Genomic DNA, 25,266 nt, shown 5'->3' with positions numbered 1-25,266 from the left:
CACTGCTACTGATATGAATAACTGAAAAAGAGGATACCTAAAACACTGGAAACATTGTGATTAAAAGGTGTGTGATTTTGAAAAGCAGCTGCTCTAATTCTGTTCTTACTCCGGCACTGCCAAATCTGCATGCTGCATAGTATCCAAGACTCAGGAAGCTAAATTTTTAAAAAGTTCTTCATTATTTCTGTTTCTGGGATGTACTTGGGTTGTATTTTCAGCTTGTTTTTCCCACAGCCCACAAGGGAGAGGGGAATAAGTAGGGGAACACAAAGCTCACTTCAAAAGCGCAGCTGAAATTCTAGCACAGGCACGGATTTCCAGGAACTGCGGATTTAAATAACATTTCGAGCATCACTATTGGGAAGCTCCCAGCCGAAATGCTGGGACTGCTCACACCAGGATAAATCCAGCTCTGCTTAACAGCAAAGGCAGCGAGAGCCGGCGATCAGCCCGGGTGTGATTTATTAGGGGATTAATGAGGCTGAGCGGGGCGCTGCCAGCATCACACAGCGGGATGCAGGGGGGAGGAATCCAGCCCCGACCCTCGCCCTCGGGGCGCACAGCAAAACACCCGCAGCTGGGGAAGGGTTGGCCCCAGAAACTACCGAAGGCGGCTGCACCGTCGGGTATTTCCCCTAGGTGTCCCCATTCAATTCGTGATTTTCACGCGGCTTTCCCGAGGGATTTATTTTTCTAACCAGGGGCAGGATGCGCGCCTTCCCTCTCGCCCCCAAACCGGCTCGCGAGCCTGAAACAACCCCGTGCCCTCCATCCCCATCCTCTAAAGCTGACTCGAGCTGAGCTCCGCTGAGTTTTGCTCAGCCCCTGCCCGGCCCGGGCCAATGGCAGCGGGGGCTGCGGGCGGGCCAGCAGGTGGAGCGGCGGCGGCTCCGGGCACGGCTCCGCTCCCCGGGGCGCTCGGAGGCTGCTACCGGGACCTCGGGGCCGCCGGGCTCCCGGCTCCGCACGGAGGAGCAGCAGCAGGAGCCTCAGGAACAGGAGCTAGAGGAGCGGGAGGGACATGGCTTTCGCAAATTTCCGCCGCATCCTTCGCCTTTCCACCTTCGAGAAGCGCCGCTCCAAGGAGTACGAGCACGTCCGCCGCGATTTGGACCCCGGCGAGGTGTGGGAGGTGGTGGGCGAGCTGGGGGACGGAGCCTTCGGCAAGGTCTACAAGGTGGGTGTGTAGCCGAAGGGCTCGGGGGGACCTCGCCAGCGGCCGCCCCGTCGGGATGAGGGAGCCCCCGATCGTTTTCCTTGCCCTAAAAGCCGTGGGGGCAGCAGGGAGCTGGACCCCCGGCACCTTGCGCTGCCTCCCCACGTCCCCTGAGCTGCTGGAGGGGAAAAGAAGCCACTTCTCGGCCTCTCCTGCCTGGGAGCAGGGGCAGCGGGGCGGCTGGTGGTGCTGAGTGCGGGGTGGTGCTCGGGGCAAAAAGAGAGAGGAGAGTTCTTCCCCCCCCAACCCCATCTCTTTTCCTTTTTTCTTCCCCCTCTCCCTCTAACTCCACCGCTTTCAGAGCGTGTGAGGTGCTCCCTGCCAAACCTGGCGGTGCAATGAATGGAGGTTTCTTGGAAGTCAGCAGGCTCCGGGCTGCCTCCAAGTTTTGTGAGCCTCTGGGGGGTGACATTATTTGTATTCCTGTGGTCCTTGCTGGCAAAAAAGAAACTTAGAGGGAGAAGAGGAGCCCAGCTCCTCACCAGTGGGGACATGTCCAGTGCTGTGCCAGTTTAACCTTCGTGTTGGGGAGCTGGGTTTTAAAGGCCAAATGCTCAGCTGTACTTTGCTCTCCAAAGAAACAGCATTCTCGCCTGGTAGCTGAAATGCTCCGGTCATCTCTGAGAGCTTGAGACAGGAGGCTTTTGGCTGGGGCTGGCTGGAGAAGCAGGTTGGGGATCCAGCCTTCAGGGGCAAGCTGCGTAACAAAGATAATTTGGAGTTGGAGCTGTGAATTTGCTGCTCGGCAGCTGCTTTCTGACAGCCTCATTGGAGCATTCAGCAAGGCACTGCCTTGAGAAATAAGTAGTAACTGCAGAGAAGGTCAGGAAGGAAGCTGGTTGTTTTCAGATCAGGGCAGGGGTGTTTTACCACAGCACTCCGGCTTTTATCTATTTATTTTCTCTATCATGTTATTTGAGAGAAACTCTCTAAAAAGCAGGCTTAAAGTGCGCTTTCCATGCGCTGGGTGGAAATCCTTGGTGAAGGATCCTTTCTGCTAATAAAATGCAATTGCTTATAATCATAATTTAATGTCTGGTATATTTATAATTTTAAAAGTAGCACCGGTAGCAATTAGTGCATCTGTTACCAGTTTCCTTGGTGTTGTGGATTGAAAACCAGTTTGTATATAGCAACGCTCACTCTTCTGGGTAATTATTTACTTGTATTTGCTAAGGTTTCTCATGCAATGATAGGAATGAGGTAAACATTGTAAAACAAGTTAATAGGCTTCTGAGACAAATGAAAACTTAGACGAACACCTGATTTATATATCCGCTATTTTAAATGTGTTTAACATATCCTACATAGTGAACTTTTCAGAGTGAACATACTTTGAAAGTGGCTGGTTTGGTTTTTAAATCTGTTGTCATACCTGAATGCCTATGCTATTAACTCCAGCCTGATATTAATACATTAAATTACCACAGTAACTTTATGTATGGTGGGCTAAGGATGTCAGCGTGCTAGATAACACTTTCTCAACCCTAATTCCATCTTCTTTGCTCCCCACTTCAACCCAGAGAAGAATGGGGATTGTAGCATACAATACAGTGCAGACTGTGTGGTTACAACCCAAAGTTCACTCCAAGTGTAGGTGAAGTTGTTAACATCCACTTAGACAACTGTCTGCTATAGAGATGTTTTACTGTGGCTGGTCGTGGGGAGGGGACTAACCTTGTGCCAAAGCAAAGGGCTGTTCCATGCTTCATAATAGATCAGGTTTTTAATTCTCCATTTTCTTGGAGACTCTTCTCTGCCTGTGCTTCATGTTGGCTGAAGTTATTGTGCAAAAGTTTGTTTGTTTGTTTAAGGTTCCCCAATTATTCAGGTGACATGCTACTCTAAAGCCTCATTTTAGATAATAGGCAGTAGCTTCCTGCCATGCGAAGATTTAACTTGCATATTCTCTTCCTTTGTCTTTCTAAATATCTACCCTAGGTGATGATATAGGATGTATATAGGATGGTGACCTGAAAGACTGGGCTTGCCTTATTGTTCTGCTCAGCTGCCAAAAAGCCCAAGACAAACAACGCTTGTGCAAAAGGAAAACTCAGGCAGCCATTATTTTAATAATTCCCTTGAAGTTACTTAAGTCAATTTGCTCTTCACACCAAAGCAATCATTCAGAGCAAGTCAGGGTGTTTGTCTGGCTGTGAGAGTTTCAGGATGTTTGAATGGAGTTCCTGCCTGCCTTCCGCCCCCTTTCCACACACGGAAGCACGGGGATATGATATAATCCTCCTGTGCTTGCATCCTGCCCTGCCTCCTGCATGCTGTGCTCACTTATAGGAGCCCATGGTCCCTGTGCAGTGCAGAAAGATGGGATTTGTACAGAGAATGGTCTGAAATCCAACCAGAAAGCTCTGACCTGGGAGTAATTTTGATTTTCATAGAAGAAAAAAATGTCTGTTTTAGTAGGTCTAGTTTTTATGATGCCAAGCTTGAGCAGGAGGAAGAAAGGGCTCTGCTGTGCAGTGGTTTCGCTGGTGTTGCTGCCTGCAAAACACTTGAGGAGCTGTTCCTGAACAAACTTGAACTGGTTTGACACAGCATCTACAGAAGTAGGACAGGCTTGATTTAAATGTTTGTTAATTAAAAATAATCAAGCCTGCAGTAGAGCCTGAAATGCATATGGCAGAACTTAAGGAACCAACCTGCAGCCAGTGGGATTTCCCTATTTCTACATAAAGACTTTTTTTCTTCTGCAAAAGAGGGACCTGGTGGTATGAGGAAATGGCAAAACTTGTTGCAGAGGGTAACAAAGCTGAAAAGTAGGAAGGGGGTGGGGAGAGACTTTCTTCCTTGCTTTCACTCTACTAATCTCTTGGTTTTGGTACCTCCAGTGGCTGTGATAAGGAAGCAATAGCAGCCCATAGATAGCAACGCACTGCACACCAAATAGAACGTGTTACCCGCCCCGTCCAAAGTTCATTAAATCAATGATCTTACATCACTCATTAGGCTGCTGACTGGGAGCTGCAAGCAGTGTGTGCTAGCCTGTGAAATCTGCAGTACCCCAACGTTTGTGAGCCTATAAAAATACAATTTCCTAACTCAGGCCCTTTCCAAACAGCCTTAAAAACGCAGAGTTATTTTTTTGCTGCAGAAACACCTAAGACACATCTCATAAAATGCTTGGCTGGGCCTGTATTGGTGCAAAGGCGACGTCTGTGGGTGTGTGCGGGGAGGGAGGACGGCGGCAGCAGTGCTGTGAGCTGGCTGCTGGCACAGGGCTGGGCTCGGGACCGTGAGGATGCTCCAGCTGCAGCCGTGAGCTTCAGCCTGAGTGCTTCAAACAAATTCTGCAGCTCCTGCAAAACCCACTGGGCGCGGGGATGGGAGATTTACTGCTGCAGGCAGTTGCACTGGTGTCAGCAGGAACAGATGGATACGTCCAGGCTCTTCTGGGCTGCCAGGGAGAGGGCTCGGTCTTACAAAAGCACGGGCTCTGCTGGAAGGAGGCTCACCGTGCTTCTAACCATGGGATTGTTTTGCTGTGTTCGTGTCTCCTGTGAAACGCTATCTCGGCTTTCCAGCGTGTGCTGATGGGGATGCTGGCTCCCTGATAGCGCTTTCTTCTCGCGGGGTGGGGACAGGATGGGAGCGCAGGCTGCCACGCTGCCCCCAGCGCAGTGGAAAACTTCATTTGAATTCGCCTTCAAACAGCTCTCTGTTTGAAACAGGCACCGAGATAGATAACGCTCAGCCCCGTGCCACAGCAATTAATAAGCACGCCTCTCGTGCGGCTCTCCTTTCTTCTCCAGATGCAGCTCAGAAAGCCACGTTTGGGTTATCTGATCTTATGGCAGCAGTAGTGCTTAATGCTCTCCCTGCTACAGACCATAAATGCTTCATTTTGAAATATGGGTAATAAAGGACTAATTGTTGAGGTGTCGTGCAGCTGCCCTGTAAGCTTGGCTTCCACAGTGTGGCCCCAGGAGAAGCTGCAGGACGTCTCTTCTGCTTGCAAACCTCTGCTCACCAGCTGAGGTTGCACCACGCTTGGTTGGTTCTCGAGTGAGTTGGGCTCAGTCTGATTCATGGGGGTTTTAACGTGCAGTTCCTGGAAAGGATGTTGTGGAGGGATGCTAATCTGCTGGTTTGCTTTTTTTTTTTTTTTAATATATTTTTATATTTTTCTTTAATTAAAAGGAAAAAGGGCAAAAGAAAGTTTTAAGTTGATTGGTTGCAACTGTGTCCAGAAATGGGTTGGGGGAGATGATTTCATGACTTTGTCTCTTAGACTACCTGAAGGGTTCTCTCCCCCATAAAACCTCTTAGGGAAAGAGGAATGGGAAGACACAATTCCTTTACTTGTAGAGCTGTGGTGCAACAATATTAAACCAGGGTGAACTTTAAACTGGATTGAACTTAATGGTCACTTAAAACTCACTGAAACGTGCGCTGCTCTGTCCCTGCACGAGTCCAAGAGAGGCTTGTCCTGAGCCCTGTGGAGCTGCTGCTCGCTGTGTGTGCAGGGGGAGAGGGATCCCTCTGCATGGCCTAAATATTTTGACAATGACTTCTGTGTCATGGCCCGCAGCTTGGCAATGCTGTGGGCAGCTGCGTGGAAGAGAAAGCTCAGAGAAGCCTTTGAGCCTTTCACTCCCAAGCACATGGCAATTGTTGTCCCTTAGGAAAATCCCTGCCCAACATGCCTCTAGGTTCATTTTGTTGTTTTTAATTATTTCCCTTTGAGTGCCCAGTTTCTCTGGGGGCATGTGAGAGGGGGAGATGTTCTTCTTCTTATCCTTGGGGTGCTGCTGTCTGTAAGTCTGGGGCTTTTCTAATGCATCTTAGCTCAAGCCCACCCTCAGTGCCGCAGTGCTTGGCCATGGGGAGCTCTGACCCCACACCACCCCTCAGGCTGGGGGTTTTATGTCCCTGTTCCCTGCCACTCAGGCACGCAGCCACTCAGCCCACGGCCAGGCCCTTAGCACTCTGTGTGCTGAACTTGTTGCAGAAAGTTGCTAGGAAACTCAGAATTGGTTTCATGGCTTTTTTTTTTCCTGTTCTTTTTTTTTTTCCCCAATGTTGTGGTGTTGACTGAGCAAAGATCAAGGCAGGCGTACTTGACTTGAGGCGCTGTGCCTTTCCAGGTGGTTTGAGGGATGCTTTGTGCTTCCAGACTTGAGGTCTATGTGGGCTGAAGTTTTTAGATCCATGTAGATCTTTCCACTCTTCCATCTCTTCAAACCTTGCATGGGTTTCTGCTCATTTCTCGCTTGTGCTGGGCCTGAGAAACCAGCTGGTTTCTGTAGGTGGGTTATGGTGTGGTGTATCTGCAAAGAAGCTCCCCGTCATTCCTCTGGTCTCTGCTGCTGTGCTCGGGTGCAGGGTTCACAGCATTGCACAGAGCTCTGCTCCTTGGCTAATGTACTGCTGCTTGGGCTTGCTGGCTCTCCCTGCATCTTGCTGAGCCTTTAAGGCAAAAGGGGCCGTACGTGCCGTGCTCTGGTCACACTTTTTTCACGCGCCCCTATAGAAAAGAAGCCCTTGCTCAAACCCGCTGGCAGTGTTTCTTTCCATTACCCCTAGTGTGTCAAACCAGAGGAAGGCGTTGCTGCGTTTGTACTAACGCCTTTCGGTGTGTTTTGCAAGCCACTTCCACTTCCCCCTGCCTCTTGCAAAAGAATTGCCACAGCTGCCAGGGCGGCAGCGCTGGTGCAGCCACGAGGTCGGTGCCCAGCCCGGCCCGATGCCTGCAGACAAAGCTCAGCGTGGGTGCTGCTTTACCAGGGGTGCTCAGAAAATAAAGCTTGGTGGTGTGATGTGCTGGTGGGGCAGAAGGGCTCATTGCATGCATGCTGCATTTGTCCCTCTGGCAGATAAGGGAGCCTGCTGGCACCTTCCCACATCATGTTGGGATGAGGCTCAGAGTAATTTCCCCAAGCACGTGTTTCGCACCTGAATTCAGAACTTGTGAGCTCAAAATGTAAAGTGCTGAGCTCCTGGGAGGCCCATGCTGGAGCCAGGCTGGGTCTGGCTGGGATTAAACCCGGGCTGGCTGGGTGCAGGTGGGATCACTCAGCACTGCCTGCAGCAGGACACGCTGCCTCCCTTCCTCCTTGGACTGATGTGAGCCCGGGATCTTCTCTGCCTCCCACAGATTCCCAGGCTGCAGGGCACAGCACCCTCGGGTGCCCCGCTGCCCCAAACACACCACTGCACCATCTCGTCTCTGCTGGCCGGTGCCAGGGGTAAACTCAACATTTCCAAAGGAAAAAAATAATAATTCTGAGTTATTGTAACAAACTGAAGTGGCTCCATGGGGCTCGTCAGACATGGAATTAATTTCAGCTCCCATTGATTATTTGACAATAACGGAAACACTGACTTGAGCCTGTCTGTCCTGCGCTTATTGATGCAGACAGCTCAGGCAAAGTTCATTGGAAGGCAATTAATCATTATGTTATCCCTGAGAAATATCTAAACGAGCAGTTGTTTGCATACAAAGGCACGCAGCGGGAATACGCTGCATGGAAAATCAAGCCAGGACTATCAACCCCCAAAGCCATGGAGACCATGGGGATTTTCCCTCTTGCTTCTGCAGCTCGGTGAGGTCTGAAACATCAGCGCTCCCAGCACATGGAGGGAAGGGACAGAAACGTGGTGGCACGTTATTGCAGAGCAACTTCAAAAGGGTCACCCCAGGACCCTTGGAAGGTTGGAAGACCCCAGGGCCACCAGCCACACTGGCAAGTGAGCCCAGACAAAATTCCCGTGGGACCACCTGGAGCATTCGTGCTGCTCCCTTTTTTGTCACTGGTGAAGGAGGGCTCGCGTGGGGTTTCCTTGCAGCTCCCAGAGCAGCGTGCTGTGCCTTGGCAGCAGGGCTGCCTGAGGAAGGACAGCAATCCTGCCTGCCGGTAACGTGTTCTGGAAAGGCTTAAAATAGCCTGGATTTGACAATAGCACAGAGGGTGAGTCACAGGCAAAGGCCAAACAGCCTTGCCTGTCACCTGAACTGTCACCTCTTACCCCTTAAACCCATGAAGTAAGCAGCACCTCTGCCTTCGAGGAGTGATCCTACTTGTTCCCTGCCCCCAGTTGCCTGGCAGCAGCGTGCCCAGCACCCGCCTTTCTCCAGAGGGCTCCAGCAAGATCCTTTCTTCCTCTTGCTTTGTATCCCGAACCTTGGCTCCTGGTGTGGCTTTCTGGAAGTGGTTTATTGGATAACTTTTATTTGATGTGTGCTCTCTTATGCAATGCGTGCCCGGTTCCCATCTCTGCACGGACCTGTCAGCCTACCTCTGCGCACACCTTGGTTTGCACAGAGGCTGCCACCAGCCCTGAGAGCATTTCGGGTTTTAAATGCTGAGACTGCAATGAACCCAGCTGTGGTTCAGCAGCACGTCCTGGGCAGTATGCTAGTAGCTGCCTGCTCTATTTTTATACTAATTAGCACTCCAGGGACAAATTGTCCATGGAATTAAAATGCCCAACAGAGGAATTAAATGACAATTGGATGCTTGCTTTTTTGTTGTTTTGTTTGGTTTTGTTGTTTTGTTTTGTTTTTTTTTTGACTGACTGGCCATAGGTCACACACACGAGCATCAAACAATTTCTGTTCCTGGGACCTCAGCAGTCAGGGGTGGTTCTTTGTCTTCTGTCCACAAATTTCACCAGAAAATCTGATGGTCTTGGAAACACGATGAGAGAAATCTCCATTTCTATTGCTTCAAAATGGGGGCTTGACCCCTGCTGAAGTTTAAGATAGAGGTGAAGCTGTAGACAGAGAGCTCTCTTCTTTTGTCCCACAGCCCTTGGAGAGCGAGCAGTGGGTGCTGCCTTTCCTGAGCCTGGCGCTGGGTCCCCTCACTGCGAGGAGAATGGGCCAGGCCAGCAGCTTACAGCCCCGGAGGTGCAGGTTACCCCTGCAAACTTGCTAGCTATGCCTTTTGGGGTTGGAGCGGGCTGTATTTTGCTTTGTGCTGATGTCTCAGGACAGATTCTGCCCTATTGCACAAGGACAAGCAGAAATCAGAGAAGGCTTTTAAGCCCTAAAGCATCATCCCGTGCCTCAGATGTCTGAAACTGGCTTGCGGGGATGGCACCGTAAGCATTTGGCCTATTTAGCATCCAAACAAACCTTCCTGGAAGAATATCTCTGTTGTAATACGCCGTATGCAGGAAAATACCAGCAGAGAAGCTGGAGGAAATTGCCAGATGTGAGTTCCAGAGACCGCATGGCAGGCTTAGCCAAAACCTGACGCGGCCTGTATGAATCTGGCCCAGCTCCGGGGGCTGGCTGGCTGCTGCGAGGGGCTGTGACACAGCCGTCTGCCTGCCGAGGGGGGACAGCTGTCCCTCGGTGTGCTGGGGGGCTTCTGTGACATCAAGGCTGCATTTGGGCTCAGTGGGATCGTGGGCAGCTTGGCAGGGGTCAGCGGTGCCTCATCGTGGAGTCTTGGTCCCCTCGGTGGCAGCTGCGTGGGAACCAGTCTCCTGTCCGTGCTGTAAGAGGTCATGCTGGAGGAGATTTGTTTTCTAAGATCTGCTCAGCTCGTGGTCTCAGGTCACCTTCCTGCTTCAGCTGCTGCTCTCATACGGGGCCGTGAGGCATTTCGGTTTCTCCTGGGAACTGCGCTCCCACGGCACGTGAGAGCACTCGCTTCTGGCAGAGACATTGCAAGGCCAGGGGAGGCACAGGGCTCCTGCCCGTGCTGCCTCCTCGCATCCCAACCCCCGTGAATTTGCTGTTGCTATTTCAAAGACTTATATTCTGGTGTCGTTGACTGTGTGATGTCCTGAGCTGGCTTCTCCTCAGAGATGATGGTCTCACTTCTGCCAGCGTGACCAAGCCGTCTGACCACTGGTAGCTTGATTTCACCTGCGTTGTGTTTGGCCTGGAAGCGAGGCAGTGTGCTGGTGGGTTCGTATCTAGAAAGGAAACGACATCTGTGGGTTGCTGGGCTACTCGCCGTTAGTCGCAGGGGAGCCACGGATAAGATCAGACTGCCACCGCCAAGCACGTGGGCCACGATCGCTCCTGCACCCACAGCTTGCAGCTGGGTACACAAAGCTGCGTCCTCCAGGTCTTTGTTCAGAGCCTCCGAAACGCACAGCACGGGAGAGGAGACCCGTGTTTGGGCAGGAAACCTTCACATCACTGTTTCTTCACTTTCTTTGTAGATCAAGCCCTGCCATGCATGCAGAGCAGCTCTGCGCCTACTCCTGGTGGCACCAGCGGTGGCCCTGTGGGGTGGCAACCTGCCTGCCCTGTGCCAACGGGGGCTGTGGGTTAAGTGGATGCTTGGACCATGGGGACCACCAGGACTGCAGGTCCCATGAGGGTGAACACCCTGGGTGCTCCAGGCTCTCAGCCCTTAAGTTCTTCAGGTGCCTTCAGGGCCCCTGAGTCCTGGCAGGGCTGAGCTGGCTCGGACCCCACGTGTGCGATAGCTGACCTCCGAGGGAAGCCCCACCTTCTCTCACAATATTTACTTCCCCTCCTTGGCCCTCTCCCAAGGCCCTAAGTGTAGAGCAAACACGGTGGGGCACTTCTTGTGGTGCCTGGGAAGTGTTGTGCTTTCCCCAGAACTCCACTTCTCCCCTTACACCTTGCCCCAGCCTGCCTGCCTTCCTCAGGGTTGCTGGTGGCAACTTATTAGGGCACAAGCTTGAGCAAAGGAGAAAAAAAAAAAAAAAAAAAAACACACAAACCAACTATTTTCTTCTGAAACCAGCTTGAGCTGCTGTCTTGCATTTGGGCAGCAAGCCCAGGTGGAAATGGGTTTGTCCCTTGTAGTAAAGACCCAGCTGTGCGTGCCAACCAGTGTGAATTCAATAAGCCTTCAAAACCCAGCAGAGAGGCAGGGCTCCCCTATTTTCCCTCCCTCCCTCCCTCCGTTATATGGCTTTTCCCTCGTTCCCTCCTGCCCTCCCCAGCCTGTTTGGCAGTACACAGCCCCGCTCTCACCTAAGCCTTGTAAAACTGCTCAGCGGGGCTCGGGGTGTTTACACTAGGAATTAATCCTACTGTAAGCACCCGCCTAGGTTTTCCAAACACAGATACATAAACTGCAAAGCAGTCAGAAAGGTCCCAACTGTTCCTACAGCGCGAGCATCCCTGCCAGGGCTTCCTCCCCCAGGAAGCAGTCCTGATCCCAGCTGGGGCTCTGCAGCCCGGAGGGGGCATGAAGAATAGAAAATGGGCAAGGAGCTGAAATCCTGCCCTGGGGGCTCTCCCGTGTGGGTGGAGGAGCGGGGTGAGGGAGCTGATGGGGATTTCTCAACCTGCTGATTCAGTGCACTTCGGGGAATGGCGCTGAGCTCCTGAGTCAATGTCTGTGTCTGCCATCTCGCCCCCGCTCTCAGCCCGTGACACGGCTGATAGCGGAGCCCTTTGACTCTTGCAAACGACCTTTTTGCATTTGGTTGCTGATTTCCAACTTTTTTTTTTTTTTTTTCTTCTGAAGTTGTGCAAATTTCCAATTGAAAAATGCAAATTGGCCCTGATAGCTTTGGGGAGGGTTGTGGGCAACGCTGGGTGGAGAGCCCCCGAGCAGCAGCAGCGCGTGGTGCCTCCAGCAATAGCAATAGCACCTTCTGTGCTTGGCTTCTGCAGGCAGAGCTGCAGGCAACCTAGGGCAAGGTCAGAGTCACTGATCCAATGTCACTAAGGGGTTTATTGTAAGGAAAGGGAAGAGAAAGTCAGCAAAGGTTTCCCAAGCAGCAGAAGAAAGAGGTTTGGACAAACTTCTAGTTATTTGGTGAAGCACGTTGCAGTAAGCAGGTTAAAGGGACTTTATAAAATGAAGGAGGCAAACAGGAGAGCATGTGGAGTATCTTTCTTACTGTGATCTGAGCAGCCTGCTGAAATGCAACACCAGGAATGCTGGCCAGTGCCTGGGAAATGCACCCTTCTTGTTGCTTTCCCTGTCAAGGAGGACATCCCCACATTTCCCTCACACATTGCAGAAAAGTCCTGATGATGAAGGGAGTGTAGGGATGCTCAGGGCTGTTGACAGTTCACATCTGCACTGTGAATTTGGTTGGGTTTTGGAGATACTGCCTACGATATTATTATGAGGGCCTCTAGACTCTGAGATTTTCTTGCTTCCATCTCTCCTCATGCTACAAACAATAGGAAAAAGCTCCTTGTCCTAGGAAAAAACTCTTTGTCCAAAAGCCTCTTTCTTTTCATGGGAAGCAGTGGGACTGGAGGGAGGATGCTTTGGCCCCTGCACAGCATTTGTCCTCCTCCCAAAGCTTTGGGCAGGCTGAGGGAGCAGCGAGACATCTGCAAGGTTCCTGCGCTTGCCTTGTGGATGGTGCTGAGCACGCATCGGCCGAGCAGGAACTGTGCAAGTACTGCGTGTTCTGGCTCTCCTTGCCTCTGTACTCATACGGGTTTTGTCTTGCAGGCTAAGAATAAGGAAACCGGTGCCTTAGCGGCTGCCAAAGTCATCGAAACAAAGAGCGAGGATGAACTGGAGGATTACATGGTGGAGATCGAAATACTGGCGACCTGCGATCACCGGCACATCGTCAAGCTGCTGGGAGCGTTTTACTGGGATGGCAAGCTCTGGGTAAGAGACTCACGGGGTGTGACCTGTACGGCTGCACACTTCTCGCTTGGCAGGGAGGAAATGGCTCATGCACGGTGAAGCAGAACCTCTGGAGCAGCCCGAAGCCTCGGAGTGAGCTAGAAATGACTCACAGGCCGTGCTCTGCTCGCTGCGTGAACAGGGCCTGGATTTTCCCCGCTTTCTTTGATAGGCAAACTATGTTCTAACTTGAGCTGGTTATAAATAGCCCAGGGAAGTTCAAGAGATCTTCACTCTGAGTTGAAAACCAGAACTGTTCGATTTTCTCTTTTTGGACCTTGTGAGGGTAGAAAAGGCAGCACCGATGGGAGCCTTTCCTCCCCACTCAGCCACTCGGTTTTGAAGGATTTGGTGGGAGGGTAGCCCCACTGTTTGATTCATGCCTTATTTCTGGCTCAGCACCTGTAATGCATAAGGGAAAGTCGCAGCTCAATTCCCCTGTCTGCGGAGGTTTGGGGACACAAAATGCAACCCCGCGGGCTGGTGCAAGGGCTAGTCATGCTGGGCAGGAACAGCAGGTTCCTGCATTATTTTCCCCAAGCCCAGCGGGTACACTTTTTTTCACCCCATCTTTTTCTGTTAATTCCTCAGCACCAGGGGAAGGCTGGTGTGAAAGGTGCTTCTCTGCGTGCTGCCATGGGACAGGTGCAGGGGGTTGGAGAGTTTAAGGGCACATCCCCTTAAATTGCGTTTGCAGTGCAAGTTGTCGGGAGATTTGGTATTTGGATGGCTGCCAGTTGTGATGCTGAGACGTGGGCACATTAAAGCACAAGAGTAAATATGTGCTGTTCTAAGGAAGTGGAAGGCAAACATCTTTCCTAGGAGGGGACTCGGGATTTGGACAGATTGCAACTTGCAGCAAAATAAATCCTGGCAAAATTAAAAAGGCAAATATATACTGAGCTTGGGTGAGAGATGGGGCTGCCTTATGTTCCTCTGTGCTCTATTGCTTCTTCCCTCCCTGCTTTCTCCCGGTCTGCCTGAATTTTGCACGCTGGCCTTGCTGAAATGTCAGCCCCCTCCCCTTTCCCTTCCACCTCCTCCCCGCAATAGGAAGTTTTGCCTTCCTTCCTGAAGGGAAAATGGATTGCAGATCTCCTCTGCTCCGCTTTTGTCTGAGAAGTGCTTTGTAATGTCATATGCTCGCCGACCTACTAAAATTAAACTGCCTCTTTGAAGCTAATGGAACAAGAGCCTCCTGTATGAGGCTCTCCCGTGAGGGCAGGCGTTACAGCCCCGTCCATTGTTTTGGGGAGAGGATCGTCCTCTTTATTTAATTATTTGAGTGGCATTTGCATTTCATTGCTCAGGCTGTTCTTATTAATGCTCTAGTGTTTTACTGTCTCTGAGGGAAGTAAATAAGCCAGGCTGTTACCCTGCTGGAAGGCTTCTGGTCACTACCAGGTTGTCCCGACCCTCAAAGGCTTCTGCTTCTCGGTCACTGGCATTGCAGGGGACATAAATTCTGTCTTTCCTTGTCTAGCCTCCCCCATCCCATCCCAATTTCTGCCTGTGCTGTCCTTTTGGCCAGTTGTTTCCTGCACCATTTGCAAGGGGACTGTTTGCAAGGTGGGTTTGTGGACCTGTGGCTCGGGCTGGGGGCACACTTCTCGAGCAGGGCCGTGCTCTCTGGTTTGCTTGTGCTCGCTGCCTGGCATGGAAAAGTGATTTTCAAAGCGAGGAAGGGGCAGGAGCCATCACACAGCAGATGTGCCCTGCCTCCCGGATGGCAGGAGGAGCGCTTGGGCTCTGAATAATTTATGGCTTGGTCTGTGCCACAAGCGCTCTCAGCTGACGGTGCTGAGAGGTGCTCTTGCTAAATCAGTCTGTTGGCTGTTCCCTGGCTCTTGAAGTAACAAGGAAAATGTGAGAGGACACCTGGCCTTCAGTGGCTGCTGCTGCAGGGGCTCCTCGCTGCGAGGCGGGGTGCCCGCTGGGGAGCCAGGAGGGGACGTGCAATATTGATGGAGCAAAAGTCCTCTGTGCAAAGGGAAGTGGTGTGTCCTGGAGCAGCTTTCTTTAAGTACATAGCACCGAAATGCAAGCAGCAAGTTGCTCTGGCTTTCATACCTGATCCACACCATGCTGAGGGAGGAGAGCCCCAGTTCTCACCCAAAACACAGCCGAAGCCCACTGGGAAGCACAGGCTGGGCTTGGAGGACCCCAGTGAGTCCCCAAGAATAAAATTGGTGACGTGACAACATGCAGCATGAAATTCCTTAGCATATAAATCCCTTGCAGAGATGCAGTGCCCTCAGCCAGGGGTTGCTGTCTCGTTCCATTCCTTCCCCATCTTCTGCTCTTTGCTTGTGGCAGAGGCTAAGCAGCCTTGTGCTGGTTAAAAACAGCCCACTGAGGCTTGCAAAACTGCAGTGTTGGGAGCTCTCATGATTTTTCTTTTATTTTTGTTATAAGCCCTGTGGCATTTGATGTTCTTTTGCATAAATCCCAGCTGCTGGAAATAGGGGCACCAAATGAAAGCTGAGAATCTTGAGCTATTAAAAAAAAAAAAAAAGTCTGGTTTAGCCCTTGTGGCTGTGCCACATTTTTTTTTTTTTGTGAAGGGAGATGTAGGACTTTGAAACACAAAGGCAAATACCCCTCACACAGCATACGTGCAACTTTTTAAAGCTATTTTGCAATTGAGGAATGGGACTAAGTTATGGGTTTTGAACTCTTGGAATCAATGGTGCTGAGTTTGTGCTGATAGCATTTAGTGCATGGGAAAGAAAAACAGCAGACCTTGTGTGCCGTGTCCCTCTTGTGACTTAGGGTTTCTTTGTTTTTTTTCTTTCCAAAACACAAAAAGACTGGGACCTCAGAGGAAGGGAGGGCCTTTTGATCTGCTTCTGGGTATCTCTGCTGCTTCCGAGTGCCTCCTCTTGCAGCCAGAGGAGCGATAAGAGACGGGAAGGAGAGCCTCGTTTGGACTGAGGAGTTCTGGCACTCCCGCGGGAGATCTCTGCTCCTGGGACACCCTCGTGTCCCTACCCACAGCGGCATCCCTGCTGCACAGCCTGTGGAGATGCTCCAGCACCGAGTCTGCAGGGTGCTGCAGGAATTACTCAGAGTGCCGTCTGGCCCTAGGTGTTTAACACCACTCCTCTCGTGGCTGTACAGCTTTGCCAGTGAAGCACTAGGGAATTCTTTCTTCCCCCCACTCCTTTTCTATAAACCATGGTTGCTATAGCAAATGGACTTCTGAATAAACAGATGTTTCCTGGAGATCAAAGCAAAAATCACTGTACCATGCAGGTAACCCTGCCTTGCCAGAGCGTTTTGGGGATGGTTAATTTAATCAGCTTAGAGTTTCTTCTCGCTGGCCCGCTGTGTGGGTATGCAACTCGCACAGCTTGCAGATAGACCAGCTTTGTAGCTAGTCTTTGTACCTCCCTTACAAAAGCATTTTGCATTTTCTGTGGGCAGGCCCTGACCTGTTTAGCTGGGGACTTTTTGGATTGCCACCCCTTTGATATGGATGTTGACGGGAGACTTGGGCATTCTTGAAAATCCTGTACCATAAAGAAATGTTCATTATCCCATGCACTAGACTGCTGGGCTATGTAAAGCATCCGCAGCTTTTAATTCTCTGAAGTTGAAATACTTTTTCTGTAAAACAAACAAACAAAAAAAGCTGATAACTCTGTCGGGCTCCTTAAGATTTTTATTAACAAGAGGAGGCGATTACAACTTGCGGGAATGTCAAGCAGGGTGAGTGGCCGGAGCCAAGGCTGGGTGCAGGCAGAGGACCCCAGCATGGGATTGCCATAGCAGAACAGGGCTCTGGGCTTCAGCTGTCAGTCCCTGTGTGCTCCGAGAGCTCTTTGTGTGCCTGTACAGTTTCACTTGGCAGGAGCTTTGCAGTCCAAGCTGGCCCTTCCTGCTTGGCCTCACGCTCTTGAAGCATTGTACCGAGCTTCCTCCCCGAAAGTGCTCGGACAGTCGCTTGCAGTTTGCAAGAGCCAAACCCTGTGTGGTGTTTGAGAGCAGCACAGCTCTGCTGTCGTGCTCGTCGCGACAGCCACGACGCTGTGTCTGTGCCCACCGGGTCGCACCTCACTGCAGAAACACAAAGCAATGCCAGAACTGGGAGCTTTGTTAAGTACCTAGCCAGTCTCTTACAAGAACAAGGCTTCCCTTCCTCCTCCTCCTTTTCCCCAGCGACAGAAACTTAAATTCATGCCAGTTTTGGCTGCAAAACAGCCCCTGTAACTTCTGCAGGGGATGGATATGCAAGGAGAAGATGCGTGCAGATGTTGCTGCTTGAGCTGTGTCTTTGGCTGGGACTCAGCAGGTGGGTGTCTGGGGGTAAATCCTCCCTCCCTGCCACCCGCCTGCAAAGCAGGAAGGCTGACCTCTGCCTCTCCCTTATCCAGGTTTTTTGCTTCATTTTCTAAAGCAGTGGAGCTCTATGTTTTCTCCGGTTCTCCTTGCTGCTGTAAAGCCAGGCAGCACCTTGCGTGGCAGTGGGGACAAAATCTCTGCTCCATCTTGTGAATGTGAGCAAAGCTTTTGGGCTCCTGGCAGTTCTCTGAAATCTTGGGTAGAACTGGGGCCTTCTCTTAGAGCAGGGATTGCCATGGAGCGATTCTGATCAAGCACCAGAAATGATTTATGCAGCAGGCGAATTACCATAGCAAAGCCGAGTTCAAGAGCGCTGCTACAGGTAGCAACATGACAACACAAACTAGAAAAGGAGCCTTTGTGTATCATCCTCTGTAGAGGATAACGTTGCAAGAAAAGGTTATTGAAGCTCTCATAATGCCTTGTGATTACATACCCTTGTCATATATATGCTGCAGAACCTTTTTATAAAAGAGACTAAGTGTCATTATCCCAGTTATTAAAAGGGAGAGCTGGGGCACAGACAAGAATTTGCCTAAAATTTACCCAGCAGGTAAATGGTACCTGGGAATAAGTCCTGTGTGCTGCACCCCACTCCGGGGTTATAACCATGAGGCCATAGATTTATGAAAAGAAAGTGGCAGACAACAAGCCTATAGGCAAATTCGCTTTCAAAGCTTTTTTAAAACTTTGTTTAGAAATTAATCTCGATGAGCCACAATCCCACTGGGCTGGCTTACCAAGGGAAATGTTAAGGAACTACGTTTGCATGTAAATGAATATTTATGAGCTACCTGTGTATAGCCGGCAGTACCTTGAAGCCCAGCTATGCCCTTGAACGAGTGACAGGCTGCAGTTTTAGAGGTTGGTTTCTTTTTTTATTCCTTCAGATATAGCCTGAAAGTTTTCATCTGGGAGGGAGGGATGTCACTCCGCAGACCTCATGGCCTGGGGTGGTTTCCATTGCCTTCAAAGCCCTCACTGGAACAGTTAAGTAGCGATATTCTCATCCTCTGCGATGGATCCAGGCAGCTTCTGGGGATGAGCTGAATGAAAAATTACTCGTAGGGAGAGGCCAGGCAAGAGTGGAAAACCTGACAAGTCAAGTCCTTTGCCCCTCCTTGAGAGAGGTGTCCTCATGGACAGGCAGCCCGGTGCTGGCACTGCTGGCTGTTCCTGAGGCTTGTCCCGGGTCAAACTCCACCTCTCACGGTGAGCTCTGCCCTCCTGGAAGGCATCATCTGTCTTGGGTGACGGCATGGCCTTGGGGCACTTGAGATCACTGCATCGTCCCACTGAAGAAGCACGTTTGCTTCTTAGCTATTTATATTTTAAACAATTTTGTGCTTTATGCTGTCCGTTGAGAGATAAATGCCCTTGGTGAGCTGAGTGGCCTCAAAACACTGATTAACCTGGTGAGAGAAGGGGGATCCCATACCCCCTGTGCCTGGGCAGAGAGCCATTGCCTCTGGTTCCTATAGCAAGGGAGAGTTGTTTGTTTTTTTTGTCAAAAGTTGTTTTTTTTTGTTTTGTTTTGTTTTGTTTTAAAAAAAAAAAGGCAAGCTCTGCATGTTTCTAGCAAGGGGAAGGATGCTCTTTGCAGTGTCAAAACCACGTGGTTAGCCTAAAAGGGTTCTCACTTGCTCCACCAAAATTACAGTAGGAATAGCAATATTTCTGCCAGCCGGGGGGAATTAGTTCAAGGAAATATTTGGTCATCTTGGAGTGATTTAGATGCGAAAGAATTCACCCCCAGTCTCCCTGTGTTCACCAGGAAGCTCTGTGTTTCAAGAGGAGCATGCAGAGCTCCCTGGCTTTGCTCTCGATAACGCGTTGCTGTTCCGAAATTCCCCGGGACATGGGTTTCCTTGTGCCCTGCATCTTTCCCTCGCTGGTTATGGAGAAAGACCTTTTTTATTCCAAATATTTTTAATATTTTACTCTAAGTTATTTTGTTCAGAAGAAGGAGAGAGGGGAAATAAAAAGGTTTATTATATTTAAAGCCTCTGAATGGTATCCTTGTCTATAAGGAAAATTGGCAAGCTCGGAACGCTCTCTTACAGAGATCTAATTATTTCACTTCCACCTACAGCATACTTGCCGTGTCAGGCAAGCTGTTGACATTTGTTCTCTGTGGTGGCAATGAGGGTTTCTGTATTGTTCGATGGCAGAACTAGCGGGTGCTGGGGCTGAGGGGGGCTCAGCGGGTGCTGGGGCTCTGTGGGTGCTCGTTTGCCTGGGGCTGGTGAGCGGTGGCTCACAGGTAACCCCGCTGTGCTCCATTCCTCTCTTCCCTCCAGCCATTTGGCACACGCTGGGTGAAAAGCCTTGGGCAGGAGGGGCAGAAGGAAGGGACGAGCATGGGGCTGTGAGAGCAGCACAGCTTCAGAGTTAACCGCCAGAACCTGGGTCAGATGTCAACCAGACAGAGCAAAGGACACGGCCTTTGACCGTGGCTAAATGTGGTTTCTGTGCCTAAATATATCGCTTTGTTCTCTCCATCGATGGAGAGCTGCTCTGTCCTGTGGGGTTTGTTTTGGTCACAGCTCGAGCTCTGTTCTCAGCACTAGGAGGTGTGCGGTCACCCTAAGCTTTCTCTGGGGCCACGAGGACGGGCTCAGCCAGTCAGCCCAGGGGATGGGATCAGCTGTGCCTTCCTGAGGTCCACATCTCTCAGTTGCCTGGGTGGCTTTGGGGCAAATATCCATCGGTATTCTCCTTGCTCCACCTTGTATTTGCTGCAGCCATTGTGTCTGGACCAGGGGTGTCCTTTCCACGTGTTTTGTGCAGATCTTGGTCCCCATCCAGATGCTCCTGACCCTGCCAGAGACCTCTCAAATGAGCAGGGTTTGAGAATGCGGCCAGCTGTTGTATCTCTGTCCTTTATTTTCCATGCTGTGTGTTATAGGGCTGAGAGGCAGTGTAGGATGCCAGCTGCAGCAAGCTCCTGGGTGACTTTGTTATCAAAAAAAAAAATAATAAAAAAATGTCTCAGGAAGCTGGAATTCAGAACCCACTGAATGACTGTCAAAGGAACAGAGGAGGAAACCTTCCGCTCTTCTGGAAACAGCCCCGAGGGCTGCAGGAGGATGCTTTTCAGGATTGCTCCATCCCTGCCTCTGAGCCGAGACCAAAAGCCCTGGGGACCGTCTGGGCCCTCTGCTTCCCCCCCATTCCCGTGGGGCTGGGGAAGAGCCTGTCTCGCCCGCGCCCCACACGATGCGGGGAGCGACCGCCGTGCTGCTGCTCCCCAAACCTCATCACAGACGGGGAGGTCTAGACAGCTTCCTCCGTCCCTCCTGTCCCTGCCCCGGCACCTCCAACGCCAGGAGAGTCATCCTTTGTCAAGGGTGAAACGGTGCCAGGGCTGGCTCCACGGGGAGCCTCTGGGAAAGCCGGTCACCCCCGTGCTGAAGGGAGGCTCTGTCCTGCGCCGAGGCCAGGAAATGTTTTTGGTGGGTTGGGGCGGCTCACAGAGGGGCACTGTGCTCCCCAGGTGGGCTCCCCAAGCGCAGCAGGGTGGGATGAGGGCTCGGCCGCGTGTTTGCTGTGCAGAGCAGGGTTGGAGAAGGGGGAGGAAGGCGCCGGAGGCTGCGACACCCTTGCTGGTGGCGGAAGGGCGGTGCCGGGTTTCGGGGCTGAAGCCTTTGCGGTTCCAGCACAGCCCTTGGCCGGCTGCCCCTCGGAGCAGGGCTGGGGGCTCTGTGGGGGGGGGACCGACCCCGTGCACGTCCCCAGCCTGTGTCCTGCTGCATGGATAGCTGCAGGGACTGGCAGCAAGGGGGGAAAGGCTCTGCAGCTGCGGAGGCAAGTTGCTCGAGGCAGCGTTTTGCCTCAGCTCGGGCGGTGGCACAGGCCTTGCGGTTTTTACCCGAGGTGGTGCTGCTCGGGACTGCCTACCCTGCGGCAGGAGGAGGTCACGGACTTCCCTTTTTGGGGCAGTCCCCGCACAGAGGAGAGGGGTCTGCTCTCTTGCTGCAGGCTGAAAAGCAGCTTTGTGGAAATCTGTGTCGTGGGGTGTCTTGCTCCCTCCTTCCCACCCATGCCTCCCAGGACAGATGGACCCAGCACGAGCAGGGGGTGGTTGTGGGGCTGAGCTGGGCTGTGCAGCCCCACACCTCCTGCGTGAGCATGGAAGCTGAGTCCCTCACCTGGGTGTATGGGAGGAAAGAAGGGGAGCAGTGCCCGAGGGTGTTGGGGTTCTCTCAGTGGTAACCCCTCTTATCTGCTCTGCACCCTCCTCCTCACCCCTCCTTTATGCCAGGCTGCTCAGCTCCTCTGCGCCATGAGAGCCTGGAGGCAGCTGGGGCCTCTGACTTGCTCAGGCTCTTTCTTTCTTTCTCTCTTTGTTTCCCTTTTGTTGTGTTTCTGCTGAATGTGAAAGATTTCTTCCGACTCTGCCCCCACCCTCTGCTGTTTGCCTTTTCTTCTGCTTTTCCTGGAAGCGGGTGGGCGATGCCAGGAAGGCGCTGCCCGCGCCGAGGTCTGCTGCGTGCCGTTACCCCTGCCTGTCGGCTCCGTCCTCGTGCCAATCCCTGCCAGCAGGCAGGGCAGGGTGGGCAGACACAAGAAAACCCTGAGAAAGCAGAGATGGAAAAGACCATGAGCTACAGCATCCCTGCGGGAGCCTTGTGCCCGCTCGGCAACCTGGAGAAAGGGAAGGTGGAAAGGGCGCGATCACTGGCAATGTGGCAACCTGAAAAGGATTTTGCTTTAGTGTCTTGGTCTATAAACAGAGTGCATTTTACTCTGCCATGTGCATGTTTCTTATTCACCTGATCCTTCTGCAACAGGACAAGGCAGGAGAGCTGGTGGCCGTGCAGGAGGGCAGAGCCACCACAGTATGTGAGTGGCAGCGCATGGCACAGGATGCTGCTGCTCATTGCCCCAGCAGCAGGCAGCCAGCCACACAAACCAAATGAAGCCCTTTCCTGCAGATTGCAGAGGAAATTGCTGAAGTAGTTCAGTTTTTAAGCGGTGTCAGCATAGGTCTGGGGGCAGAGGGATCCTGGGGACACGGAAAACCTCCTGTGCCTGCTGATGCACGGGGCGCAGTGTGAAGGGAGGTGGCTGCCGTGCTCTGGAGTAATAAAGCAATGTGCAACTGCAAAAGCCACACCACAACGAGAGCCCCTGGTGTATTGGGGGTGAATGTGCTGTTCTCTATCCCAGCGGGACCTGGTGGCCTCCCTGCACAGCCTGGTGTGCTGCGGGGAAAAGCCTGGCTGCCCACGGGCCACTGCTGCCAGAGATGAGCTGCCCCCAGCTTTCCCAGCTGATTCTTTTTTTTTTTTTTTTTTTCCTTTTTTTGTGACTAGAAGAGGCATTTCTCCAGTCCACTGTTCCAGAGGGAACAGTTCATGGGCCTTTGCCCTCTGACATGCCAATTAGATGAGTAAGGAGCTTGGCTGAGGGTGTGTCCTCTTAATCAGGCCTCAGCTGCAAACCCCAGTAAAAGTTCAGGGACATCAGCTGTCCCACCCCGGGCAACCACGCGGTGTTTGGCGAAATACCCTTCGAGATAAACTTTTCTCACTCTTTGTCATGTCATAGAAAGTTCCTCATAGAAAGTTCAGACACACCCAGGGCAGAGCCTGTCCTGGGAGGAGCGTGCCAGCTCCTTGTCCTACCCACGGGGACAGCAGTGCCTCCGCAGGAGATGCCATTTGCACTTTGATCCAAAGCTGCAAAGGGCTCTGATCCATCCCCAGCATGTTTATTCTCCGGGCTGCTGTCCCCCTGCCACCTAACCCCAGGAGAGGGCTGCAGGGAGCATCCTGCCACAGTGTGGGATCTGCAGTTTTGACCTCCAAAGTCCCATCTTGCTTGTTCAAAACACTCAGTGCCCCTTTGCTCAGGTGCACCGTGAACCCCTGCATCTTTAGGAGCAATAAATTTAAGGCATTGTGTTTTTATACAAACACACACATGCTTATCCTTCTAGGGAACACCGTGATCCCTGGACCCAATGCTCAGGCTGTGGTACAGGGGTTCGGGAGGGCAGGCTCCTTCCTGTGTCTGCACGTTGGGTGCCCAAATCTGTTCCTGCACGTGCAGCTCGTGTGTCCCCGCTGAGCTGCACACCGGGCGGGTTTCTTGGCCGTGCTCTCAGAGCTGGGCTCTGGCTGTGTGGAAAGGCAGCCGGGCGTTGTTTTTCTTCAGTGGCAGGCGCTAACGATGAATAATATCTGCACATGCCTGTGATATGTGGTTGCAACCGCCTTTGGGCTTATAAATGCACTTTCTGGGGTGTTATTTTCACCTATAAATTTGGTGCGGAGGCAGGGGGGAGAGCTGCTGCTGCTGCTGCTTCCCCTCCGGAGCGGGTGCAGCGGGCGGGCTGAGGAAGTCCCTGGATTTCTTGCATGGAGGAAATCATTACAAACAGGATGTTTGCCCCAGGCTGCTCGCTGGAGACCCCGCAGCTGGCGCTCAGCCCCTCTCGGCCAGCTCCTTGGCCATGGGGCTGCACACCCAGCTCCCGTTAGTTGGAAGGAGCTGCTTTTAGGGTGTCTGCACCAGGGCTGAGACCCCACGGGCCTCCAATCTGTGGCTCACAGGACTGCAGGAGCACGTTTGGGGCCAGGCGTGTGCTGTGTGGTGGTGCTGGGGCTCTGCAGCAAGCCCTGTCCCCGCGTCTCACCCATCGTGGGGAGAAGGCTGAGGGCAGCTGAGCACGGGGCTGAGAGGCAAAGGGCAGCACCAAGATCAGCACTGCCACTAGGGAGGGCTGATCCAGCCGTGCCTTGGAGGCATATAAAAAAAGGTGTAGTCTGCCCATGAATCAAGGAGCACAAAAAAAGCCCTAAGTGAAGCATTAACGCATAGCCCCAGCCCTCAGGTCCATCTCTTCATTGCACAGGCTCTTGCCAACAGCTCTTTTTTACCTTGTGCTTGTTCCCCATTGCAGCCCGAGCAGCGAGGTGCCTACCCTGGGGTGTCAGGTCCCCCCTGACTGCTCCCCTGCCTTTTCCCAGCAGGGCAAGCACCTCTGCAGCCCCCAGCCTGCATGCGGAGAAGGCTGTGTGCTGCTGATACCTGTGCCCCTACCTGGTTCGAAGGTAAAGCTGCTTTTGAACCGGCCCTGCTCCTAAAGGTTTGTGTGTGTGAACTATAGGATTAGGAGCTGGATTTATTTAAATCAGGATTTCTGGGCTGAAACGAGCCCGTTAGGTTTTTTTGGATGTTCAGACTATCTGGCCACACCCGTAATTATTCTTTGGCATCTCTGCCCTTGTTGAAAATGCATATTTTTAAATTTCCCATATTTTCCATATTCCCAGTGCCTGGCTTGCAGCCCGCTGTGCCTGCACAAACTCATGCTGTTTCAGAGGTACTGATTTCCCTAATATTCTCATCGCCAGACTGCGAACCAGAACGAAGCTCAACAGAGATGAAATGCAGCCCACGCGGATCCAGAGCGGGGCCTGGCGTGCTCAGCACTTCCCCACGGAGAAGCTCAGCCTCCGTGCCCAGAGCCCCCCTCCCACTGTGCTGGCACCTGTGCCTTGGGGCAGGAGACCCCAGCACCCACCCTGCTGGGCTGTCACCGAGCTGTCTGCACCCTGTTTCCCCCAAAATAAGTAAAGGTACAAGCTGGAGGATCTGCAGAAAGAGAGATTTGGGAAGTGCCAAGGATTAGCTGGGACGCACAAAGAGCTATGAGCATTTGCAAGTACCCGAGTCACCTGGGTGCTGCGTTAGCAGCTGGTTTGGACTGGGTTGCCTTAAATTTTGGGGCTGCTGATATTGAAGAGCTGAGCCTGGTAGTGTGGAAGAGCTTCTCCTCAGGTCTCCTCTACTGGTTGAACTCAGGGAGGCTGCTGCTTGAACCGAGGGACTGCCCCTCAGGCAGGTGATTCCCGAGGAGCAGGAAGGGATCGCTTCCGCGGGATGAGTAAAGCTGCAGCTGTGGCTCAGAGATGAGGCAGGATAATTTGCATGGGCAGGTTTTAGGCCAGACAGGCAGTGCAGAGAGGTGATGCTTGCACTTACAGGGGACCAGGTCTGTGCTGCGTTTGGGTGGGGACCCCAGCACACAGGCAGTGGCAGGAGGCAGTTCTCGCCCTTGCTGGTGACGTGCTGATGCGAGGTACAAACTCAAGCTGGAAAAAGTGCGGTAACAACATCGCCTGTTACCGTGAGGGC

The 25,266-nt window shown here is 52.2% G+C and overlaps 1 protein-coding gene across 1 annotated transcript in view; it reads left to right on the top strand.

Annotated features, from left to right (window-relative positions):
* The first annotated feature begins 598 nt into the window (after nucleotides 1–598).
* The window catches only part of STK10 (serine/threonine kinase 10), a 47,316-nt gene continuing 22,648 nt past the window's right edge, over nucleotides 599–25,266 (top strand). Inside the window, exons 1-2 of the mRNA XM_068698242.1 lie at nucleotides 599–1,180; nucleotides 12,592–12,756. Coding sequence (XP_068554343.1) covers nucleotides 1,025–1,180; nucleotides 12,592–12,756 — 321 coding nt within the window. The 5' untranslated portion in view covers nucleotides 599–1,024. The remainder of the gene's footprint in view (nucleotides 1,181–12,591; nucleotides 12,757–25,266) is intronic.

The sequence above is a fragment of the Anas acuta genome, chromosome 14 (assembly GCF_963932015.1).
Source record: "Anas acuta chromosome 14, bAnaAcu1.1, whole genome shotgun sequence".
NCBI lineage: Eukaryota > Metazoa > Chordata > Aves > Anseriformes > Anatidae > Anas > Anas acuta.
The sequence above is the reverse complement of the archived record's forward strand: the minus strand, read 5'-3'. Positions and strand labels throughout refer to the sequence as shown.